Genomic DNA, 10,982 nt, shown 5'->3' with positions numbered 1-10,982 from the left:
CTAAGAAATTACCTGAGAAGTCTGAACGCATTTGATTTTTAGAGCAAGGTTGATAAGGTCCATTTTACTCTGTCTTAACGGTGTTTCGATATTCAAAAAACTCTCTACGATTGCGAGCGAGTATGGAAACGCTGCAACGTCAGGGTAAAATGGTTTTTTTTTAACTAAAATTTTTGTAAAGCTAGTAACTAGTTTGGCAGGAAGTTTATTAAAATTATAATCGGTATTGCGAATCTAAATCGAGTCAGATTAAGTCCATTTTGCTATGACGTATAGTGACCGTGTTTCATAACAAATCAGAACAAATTACATCGATGTGTGCAAAAAAACAAACGTTTTGTTTTATAACAAATTGTGGAATTGTAAAAACAAAATTATTAAATCATGAAACAAAAAATAAAACAATGATTTGAGAAATTACCGCTATCCAGATAAATAAAAGGAATGTAACAGTTAAATTAAATATTTTTTCGAATCAATAATTTACTAATTTTTGAATTATTATTGCTGCGAGTTTAAAATTTCTATTGCTGTTGCGCTAATACTAAATGTCCAGATCGGTCCAAAGTGAAAATCGGTCGAATCCGGCGGCTCCTGGAAACAAACGAAAAAGTTTAGGGGGTTTTTTGAAAGTAGGTTTAGCGCTGTCCCGGATTCAATTTGGGAAATTTATTATCAACATTTTCTCTGCTCTGGTCTCGTGGCAGTCTTCGGCCTTGGGTAGTAAACACCCTAACGTCAAAGAGGTGCCGCCAAGAGATTGAGCGTTCCAGTGCGATGTCGCGTAGAAACCGGTTGGGCTAATAAAACTGCCATAAACCGCTTAGCTACTTTCTAAGACTGCATCTTACCACCAGGTGAGATTGCATTCAAGGTCTAACTAGAAGTGGAAAAAAAATGCTGTTATATCAATTTTTCAAAGTGTGCCGTGACACCGCTACAAAAAGACTATCGAAAATTTCAAATCTTTGATTTTTTTTTTAAGTACAGATGGACCTAGTGGCTCACCTCTGTACTTTCTCTTTCTACGCCCCAGGGCGACGCAGCGCCCAGTTTGAGAAGCCCTGGTATAGGGCAATTATGCTTTTGGTTATAGTTTTGTTTTACCTTAGCTTAGCGTTTCTTCGGCCGGTGGATACAGCGGTTGCTTGTGCTACTGCTGGAGCGTCTTCATCTTGAGGCTTAAAAAAAATATTTAAATACACAAAAGTTTTTGTACGGGTAAAAACTTGGGTACTTCATCATATCAACCGATTGACGGCTGATTAGCGCAATGGGCAGCGACCCTGCTTTCTGAGTCCAAGGCCGTGGGTTCGATTCCCAAAGCTGTAAAATGTTTGTGTGATGAACATTTAATGTTTTTCGTGTTTTTGTTTATCTGTATATTATAAATATTTATGTATGTTATTCATAAAAATATTCAGCAGTTATCTTAGTGGTACTCGTAATACAAGCTACCCTTACTTTGGGTTTATTATATTTATTAATATAGAAAGAATTGTTATTCTGAACAAATCTAACTAAATTGTTGAAATACAATTCGTTATTAAAGTAAAAAGTTATCTTAAACGCACATTGCAGTAAGGTTTTCTCAATAATTGAAATAAATAAGATTTCACTGCCTATTTGGTTACAGATTTTTTTGGTCATGTTGAACTTTATTAGAGGCAATTAAAATATTCAATAATTGCCTCGGAGCAATTTAGGTAACGGTTTATTTTGCAACGTTCTGAAGTTATGCAGTTATTTCAACAGCAATACAACTGCAACTAAACTGCAATTTAGCAGTTGACTTGCAGTTCATCTGTCAGGAGACTTACTTCTTCCTGCATTGCTGATTCTGTGGTAGTGCGAAGTCCTGGATTTTCCTGCACTTTCGGTATAGGAGCGCCGTACTGCGCAAAAACACGTGGTTGGGTCCTGGAATTAAAATATACTAAATAAAATTTATGAAAAAGATGGGAAAGACATTAAACGACACTAGAATGTACGTAACGACGTTTGAATCTCAACACAAGACTGCAGTGAATCGTTATTGCACCCGTATTTATCCAAATACTTATCTGGAAAATACCGACTTTTCGATAAATATTCGCGGCGGGTCCTAGACTGTTATTTTATAATTTAAGCGGTGGTAGACCAGTGGGTAGGACTTCGGCTTTGCTTTTGGTCGGTCCTTTACCTTCAACAGGGTTGCCATAAGTAAACACTTCGAATGTTTAGAATCTCTGTCTGTGAGAGAAATCTGTGTGCAAATAAAATATGCTTCTTTTGATTTAATATTATTGCAGGGTGGTGAAATATCTTTATGTACCCTTTAAGAGTCATCATCATCATCATCATCTCAACCAATTGACGTCCACTGCTGGACATAGGTCTTTTGTAGGGAGTTCCACAATGCACGGTCCTGGGCCGCTTGCCTCCAATACCCTTTAAGAGTATTTCCTAATAATCGGTAAAAGTTGTATAGAAAAATAAATAAGTTTATTATTAAAGTCATACTGCTGTTTATAAGAGAAACGTTTCAATTCTGTTTTAACATTGAGTTGAAAAAAAGGATATTACCTTAAATGAAAAATATTGTTATGAGATTAAATTTATTCAACTTTTAAGTAGAATGATTAAGATATAATATTTCGTTAAGAGTTCTCTTTTGAAAACTGATTTAATTTGTGTAATATATGAGGATTTCTTTTATGTTTCCTATAAAAATAATGTGAAGCACCAAGCAACGAGATTTGTTAGTGCAGCTGACGATAAGAATATCCTCAGCCGTAAGTAGAAACTTACGGCAAAGTCAATAAGGAATGTAGTCCAAAATTTCAGATCAAATAATAAACTTGGTTTTCGACCTAAAGGGAAGAATAGGATAAGGAGGGAACTACTAATTCCAATCTGCGATCTGAAGATTTTGGATTAGATTGATTAGGTATTAAAAATGGTCGATATAGTCGTCAGTCTTCTACAGGTTTAAGAATATCCGTCTATTATTCATAAAAACCTGGCACTCTGTGCGTTGTATACACGTACAATCTGTTTGTTACTATCTAAAATTGCTTACATTGTTTAAAGATTGGTAAGCATTACAATTTTCCTCAGCTATCTTAATATAAGTGTCACACATTTCGAAGCATTGAATGTGTCATCAATATGCACATCGCACGGTAAATATGGGACAGCGTGTCTGACTTAATCAGTCAAAACATTACCAAATACGGCATGGGAATTATAATTCAACAAGAGTGAATTGACCTTGATGAAGTTTGACCTAGTTTCACCACCACAAATATCGATCCAATATCGATATGCTTATGATAATCAACAGATTAACATTAACACTGGGGGAGTAGTCTTCCATGCGAATACTAGCCCGGCAAAACTTGAAAACCTATACCCCGACATACCTGCATTGGTGAAGATTCTCTTATCCACGGAACTTCTTCCTACGTGGAAATTACTGTGAAGAAATCTACGTGTGCCTCAACAATGTCCCGAAAGCATTTCGCAAAACGTTAGATTTCAATTTGTTATGCTATGTTACCGAAATATACTTTTTAAATAAGAAAGTCTACTCTCATTCTCATATTCAGTTAATGTGTGCAGAAAAAAACTTAGAGTATGTAATTGTACTGACCTTGTACCGAATGCTGTGGCAACTGCTGTTACCCTAGGACCTTCTTCTTCTTGCTCGTTCTCTTGTTCCTCTTGTTGATCGATGTCATTTCCTTGTTGGTTTATATCGAAACCACTTTGTAAAGGTTGACCATCTTGTGGAGCTGGTTGAGCTGTTTGAGCTTGTAGACTAGGATCATACTGTTGCTGGAGAAACTGGTTTTGGTAAAACTGGTCTTGATTTTGAAAAGCGAATGGCTGTTGAGGTTGAGCTACGAGCAAAGGTTGCTCCGGGGTCTGATATTGATTTGCTTGAATTTGGGGTTGGTAGAACTGAGGTTGATAGTTCTGGTATACGACTTGTTGGTCGGTTGGTTCAATTTCTTCTACGTCCTTTGGTCTTTCTGGTTGCAAAAATTGATTTGGTTGTGCAGGTTGGGGTTGGAACTGCAATTGTGGTTGCGGGAATTGATTTGGCTGTGCAGGTTGGGGTTGGAACTGCAATTGTGGCTGCGGGAATGGATTTGGCTGTGAAGGTTGGGGTTGGAACTGCAATTGTGGTTGGGGAAATTGATTTGGTTGAGCTGGTTGCGGTTGGAGTTGTAACTGAGGTTGGGGGAATTGATTTGCTTGCGCCTGCTGCGGCTGGAATAGCTGCGGTTGAGGTTGGAATTGTAGCTGTGGCTGTGTAAATTGATTTGGTTGAGCTAATTGCGGTTGAATTTGTTGAGGTTGGTATTGTACCTGCGGTTGAGGTTGGAACTGTAATTGCGATTGTCGGAATTGATCTAGTTGAATCTGATTTATTGGCTGCTGCTGTAAAATGACCTGCTGCCCTTGAAATTGTGGCAAAGGTTGACCTTGTTTTTTTGTAGGTTGTCCCGATTGGATAGACTCTACATCTGGTTCATCATCCTGATCAGATTCCTCATTTTGAACAGGGTCAACTGGTTGGACAGGTTGTACCCGTTGTACAGGACGTACGGGTTGATATTGATTAATCGGTTCCTGTATAAACGATGGTTGTTGTTGAACTATTATAGGATTTTGGGCAAAACCTTGACCTTTACCTTGTGCTTGTTGAGATAATAATTCACGCTGAGCCAGTACTGATGGCAAGGCAGATAGATGCGCTGGGCCATCAAAACCCGGTGACCTTCCATCTTGTAACTGGGCAGGTTGGTAAAACAGAGGTGCTCTTAGTTGACCAAATTGCGGACCGAAAGGTACAAATTGTGGCTGCAGTTTCAATTGAGCTAAGGGACTCAGGAACAGTTCCGGCGGATACTCTTGCAGGTTTTGCTTTGTTACTTCAACGGCAACTTTGTCCTTTTGATCTCTTGTATTAGGTTCATCTAAAGTTTCTCCTTTATTTAGATTTATGGATTCTGTGGTTGTCTCAGCTTCTACTGTTTTAAATTCAGGTTTTGGAGTAGTAGTAGAAGTTGTTGGTGAAGCGAATTGTCTTGGTGACTGTTGGTTTGGTAGTCCGTTGGATGGGACCCTAGCGAGGTTGTTTTCAAACTCTCGCTGCCTGGCAAATTGGCGTGCTCTTTCTAGCTGTTGTTGGTACTGTAAATTTTAGTTTTTAAGTGATTTTATTTCCGATATTAAAACGGCAGAGCTTAGCTTTAGTGCAATTGTTATATTGAGATGGAGACCACTGATGATTTACTGTCAAGGATATCCCAAATGCATACTGCATTTTCGTACTATGACCTGTTATTTTTGTATTTTTTTTTCATTTAAATGGGGAGTTCTTATCTTTGAGCCTTTCTCATCAACCTTACTGCTATAGGTGTACGGAAAAATAAACATATTGAGATACTATTAATTTAACTAGAAAAGTAAGTTTCCAGAATATAAAGGATAAAAAGTATTTTAAAACGTAGGAATAATAAGTATTTATGTATATTTTTCATAAAAATATCCATCAGTCATCTCAGTACCATAACACAAGCTTCGCTTACTTTGGGGCTAGATGGCGATGTGTATGTGTGTATACTTATTTATTTATTTATCTCCTATAAGGTATAAAAGTAGTTTTCTTTGCTTGATTTTTTTTGTTACAAATATTGAATTTAGTATATATAAGCTCTCAGCAGCCCTAGATTTTAAACTAAAATTTAGATTTTTCAATAAATTACTAGTTCCTTTTTTGTGTACATATGCAATGAATGCAAATATATGTATATTAATATGACCTATACCTCTCTTGAGCTGTGTTTTACGCTTTTGGTCGCCAGGAAAAGATCGCTATGTAGCAAATTGTATTATACATTCCATGAAATTTTTATCTACAATTTTTCTGTATATTTATGAGGTGTTAAACAAAAGTGTATTCATTCATTCATTTATTAATTAATGCTGAATGCATTCATTCATTCAATGCTTTACCTGTGCTTGCTGGAAACTGGGATTCAGTCTGTCAACATCAGCATTAATACCGGGTCCAGTAAACTGCTGTCCGTTAATGGGTGACACTTCGAATATCGGTTGAGGTTCGATGCTAGGCAGGCCTTGAACCGAAACGTCACCCTCGTCGAAATTGTTGGGTGTTAGTGGCCTTCTAGGGTCCACAGGTGGCAAATACTGCTGTTGGGGTGCCTGTTGAAATATAATTGTTAGGTACCTATCACGTAACCACGTTGTGTCTTGGAGGAGGCTTCTACCCTACCGAAAAAGACGTGCAGCTAAGCGATTTAGCGTTACGTTACGATGTCACGTGGAAACTAATTAGGGGTATGAGCTTAATATGCCCGCCCATTAGCCCGTTATCATCTTAGATTGCATCATCACTAACCAGTAAGTGAGATTGTCAAGTTTATAGAGACTACAGTGAGAAATGCTTCACTATAGGTACCCTATATACGAAAGTATTCGTATTTAGAGCATTTTGTGACGGAGCTCGTCCGGGGAAGTACTGCCGCTTATTTCTGCCGCTAAGCAGGATTGTCGCAATGGTCTCAATGGCGTGGTTGCTGTGTTATCATGGATAGAGGCACATGAGATTTAACACCTACGGCACGGCATGTTGCAGGACGAGTTCCTTGCATGCCCTGCTTAGTGTTGCCGGCGATGGTATTCCACTTACCATCAAATAGGCCATCTGCTTGGTCCGTCAACAATCAGTATAGAAAAAAAGAACTGGGCACAAGCCTTTCGCAGGGGTATTTTATTAGTATTTTTATTATATCCAAAGCCCATTAAGTGCGGACCCATAACCCATTGCGTTTTAGGTCGTGTTTTAGTTTGAAATTACGTAGGTCCTAGATCACACATGATGACTTATGGTTCCGAAACATGGTCGCTAACTATGGGCCTCATAAGAAGTCTAAGAGTATCTCAGCGAGCGATGGCGAGAGCTATGCTCGGAGTATCTCCACGCGATCAAATCAGAAATGAGGAGATCCGTCGAAGAACCAGAGTTACCGATACAATGAGTTGAGAAGCTGAAGTAGCAATTGGCGGGGCACATAGCTCTATAGAGAACGGATGGACGTTGGGATCCCAAGGTTCTGGGACTAACGAGGTGGACAGACGACATCAAGCGCGGCACAAAACGGTGGAATATGGAACTCCCTCCGGAAGACCTATGTCCAGCAGTGGACATCTATCGTTTGATATGATGACTTACAAATTGGTTTCTCTCGGGTATCACGAAAGCGGGCCCGTCCGGCCTCCACCCACTCGGCGCGTAGGGTGCTTCTGCCACCACGCCGCCCACCAGCAGTGACACCAACGTTAGCAGTTCCTGTACAAATTGCTCAAATTTACCAACTCCTTAAAAAACAGTTTCCACGACCGTTCCTGGCCACGTTGGTTGATCTACAAAGAGATTTTCCAACTACGAGGGAGATGTTATGGGGCAGTGTGTTTTTTTTTTAATAGCGGGCTAACGAGCAAGTGGGTCACCTGATGTTAAGTGATCACCGCCGCCCATAAGCATCTGCAGCACCGGAGGAGCCACCGATGCGTTGCCGGCTTTTAAGGAATTTGTTTATCCGCCCCTTGAATAACCCTAGATTGTATTTTTGAGGAAGCATAGGGTCATTCTCTATTCCCTCACTCTCATCGTCCAATGGGACTGCAGCTCCGACACGAGCAAAAAGAGATCAGGCGCATGACCTGCTTAACGTGCTCTCCGAAGCACGGGGAGGAATCACCGCTAATTTCCAAACTCCAAGGTGTATAATAATCATCAAAACATTACCCGCCCACTACGGAGCACGTCTCTCCTCCCACGATTAGAAGGGGTTAAGGCCATAGTCCACCACGCTGGCCCAGTGTGGATCGGTGGACTCCACACCTTTGAGAACATTACTAACTCTCAGGCATGTCGGTTTCCTGGCGACGTTTTCCTTCACCGTTGAAGCAAGTGTTATTTTAATTACTTAAAAAGCACATAACTTAGAAAACCGACGACCGATTGGCGCAGTGGGCAGCGACTCGCTTTCTAGGTCAAAGGCCGTGGGTTCGATTCCCACAGCTGGAAAATGTTTGGGTGACGAACAGGAATGTTTTTCAGTGTCTGGGTGTTTATATGTATTTTATAAGTATTTATCTATATTATTCATATATTAGTATATTTATTGAAAAGTTAGAGGTGCTGGAATTCGAACTCAGCTCCCCGAAAGTGAATTCGAGCTCCTACCCACTACGCTATCACCGCTTCCCAAGGTAGGCATACTAATCACAGTATAAAGAGAAGGAAAAACGTTCAACGCCTTTGACCTCGTGGTAAATTTGTATCATATGATGGTGGTGAAGCGGTGATAGCCTAGTCGGTAAGGTTTCGGCTTTCCTTTCGCGAAGACCGAGTTCGAGTCCCGGAACGCACCACTGACTTTTCGGAGTTGTGTGCGTTTTAATTTAAGCAATTTAATTGTCACTTGCTTAAAACACTAAGTCTTAAGTCTTTCCATGTCTTTCGTATAACATACAGGAAAAGAAACAGTAAGGAGTATACAGTACACAATGTAGACATGCAAAGGCGGCCTTATAGCTGCAAGCAATCTCTTACAGGCAACCACCTTAGGCAGGACTTACTGCTGTAAGTCCTATCTACAAAGGTTAGAGAACGGGATAGTGCCAAGAGTGTTGCTACATAAATACCAAAATGTAAAGATACAAATACATATATAAATTAAATAAATATACGTAAAATTGACGGCCGACTGGCGCAGTGGGCAGCGACCCTGCTTTCCGAGTCCAAGGCCGTGGGTTCGATTCGCACAACTGGAAAAATTTTTGTGTGATGAGCATAAGTGTTTTTCAGTGTCTGGGTGTTTATATGTATTTTCTAAGTATTTATGTATATATAATTCATAAAAATATTCATCAGTCATCTTAGTAGCCATAACACAAGCTACGCTTACTTTGGGGCTAGGTGGCGATGTGTGTATTGTCGTAGTATATTTATTTTTTATTATTTATATTTAAATATAAAATATACATAATATATATATAAGTAGATTTTAACACACAATTAATAAGGTGAACCGTAGAAGAAAAACTTTCATAAGTTATATTTTTATAGCTTAAAAAAAGTCTTCTTTTATATACATAATCCTTTTTGATTATGATCTTTGCCACTAGCTGGCGTATAAGTGAAGAAGCGTGTAGTATATGAAATATACTTACGACCAATCCAAATGATTATTTTTAAATAGCGGAAACTCTGACGTGACCGTTACATCCGTCAGAAAAAAAATCTGAATTATTCCCTAGTCGCGCCTAAATAAGTTTTACTTCAAGATATAGGGAACCTCATCATCAAATCAAGAATAGTCTGTATATAGTAGGCACAGCAAGGCCCTCAATAATCAGTCATAGAGTTGTACTGCCAGAACTAAAAATGTTCAGTCCTTTTGGGACCCTCATCCCTTAAAAAAGATGGTGGTCGAACAAAAATAATTGCCTCCATGCAAAAAACACTTTATTTTCTTAGAGCTGTCCTAAATACTTTTGTAGTTAACCTCAAAGGTGGTGAGAAAAGCAGTAAAACTTAAAAAACTTTAATTATTTCTAATTAAACGCGGGCGGAATAAAAAAAAACGAGTATTTTAACGGACCAAAAATTATTTTTAACCTAATATATTCGAGAAGCGAGACCCAGTTATTATCAAATCACACTTTAAACTTCATTATTGTTATACTAGATCCTAGTAAACTTCAAAATTTATAAATATTTATAATACATATAAAAAAATCGGAACACTATAATAAAAATTATAAACTGCAAAATAATGCAATATTTTTTTTTTTGTAAATATTATTGATGAATTTTAAGAACACATTTTCCACCAAAACCACACAGTCACTCAACTAAAAACAAAAAAAAAACGTGTAATCACCTTCATTTTCGTTCACTTTCGCTTGTTTAATGCGCGTGCGCATCGCTTTTATAGACAATAGGTCCGAAAATTGGCATTCCTGCCGCGCGCATAATCGACCTTAGTTGCCTTTTTGTAAAATGATCACCGAAAAACTGCTACTCATTCCAAATTCGACCCTATCTTCAAAGTATTAGAAGCTAGATGTTTTGTTTGCGTGTGTCGAAATAAAGTTGCCATAGCCTTTGGTTATCCAAAGGTTTACAATAAGGATATTTGAGCGTTATAGAACCGTCTATGCATTTTAAAAATACGACCAGCCAGCTTTTGTGCAATTTGAAGTCAGATAATATATCGCCTTAATAAGCGGGTGCATAGAGTTTCTTTAGAACTAAACTCAAAATATAATGTGGATTAGCTTACCTTAGCTATTAAACCGAATCAAATCAAACTGGTATAGGTAGCGGTGATAGCCCATTGGGTAGGAGCTCGACTTCACTTTGGGGGGGCCAAGTTCGGATCCTAGCACGCACCTCCAACTTTCCTGACTTATGTGCGTTTCAAGTAATTAAAATATCACTTGCTTGAACGATGAAGGAAAACATCGTGAGGAAATCTGCATGCCTGAGAGTTTTTCATAATGTTCTCAAAGGCGTGTGGAGTCCACCAATCCACACTGTACCAGCGTGGTGGACTATGGCCTTAACTCCTTTTCATTGTGGGAGGAGACCCGTGCTCTGTAGTGGGACGGTAATGGGTTGATACAATGATGTCATTCATATGTTCAAACTTAAAACGTCACACCGAAAAATCGCTGGTTTTATATGAGGTGTATTTTCTTTTTCAATGTGCGATATTTTTGGTGGAAATTCAAATGTAAACGTCAAATGCACAGATAACAATATTGAGAGTCCTAAAACTAAAACTCTCGCTGCAATCTAAAGTTACGCACTAAATCACGTGACGGGTTTGATATTGTGGAAAATATTTTTACTCTGCTATTATTTCGACTTTATTTTCTCTCCTCTTTTTTTT

General features: G+C 38.7%; 1 protein-coding gene across 1 annotated transcript; it reads right to left on the bottom strand.

Moving 5' to 3' along the window:
- Nucleotides 1–524: 524 nt before the first annotated feature.
- Nucleotides 525–7,687, bottom strand: LOC120634731 (putative mediator of RNA polymerase II transcription subunit 12). The gene is made up of 7 exons (XM_039905506.1): nucleotides 7,682–7,687; nucleotides 7,243–7,366; nucleotides 6,010–6,215; nucleotides 3,635–5,184; nucleotides 1,821–1,920; nucleotides 1,108–1,181; nucleotides 525–594 (listed from the first exon to the last, which is right to left on the bottom strand). The coding sequence occupies exons 1-7, from the start codon at nucleotides 7,685–7,687 to the stop codon at nucleotides 525–527; spliced, it is 2,130 nt and encodes a 709-aa protein (XP_039761440.1).
- Nucleotides 7,688–10,982: the final 3,295 nt, after the last annotated feature.

The sequence above is a fragment of the Pararge aegeria genome, chromosome 25 (genome assembly GCF_905163445.1).
Source record: "Pararge aegeria chromosome 25, ilParAegt1.1, whole genome shotgun sequence".
Taxonomy (NCBI): domain Eukaryota; kingdom Metazoa; phylum Arthropoda; class Insecta; order Lepidoptera; family Nymphalidae; genus Pararge; species Pararge aegeria.
The sequence above is the reverse complement of the archived record's forward strand: the minus strand, read 5'-3'. Positions and strand labels throughout refer to the sequence as shown.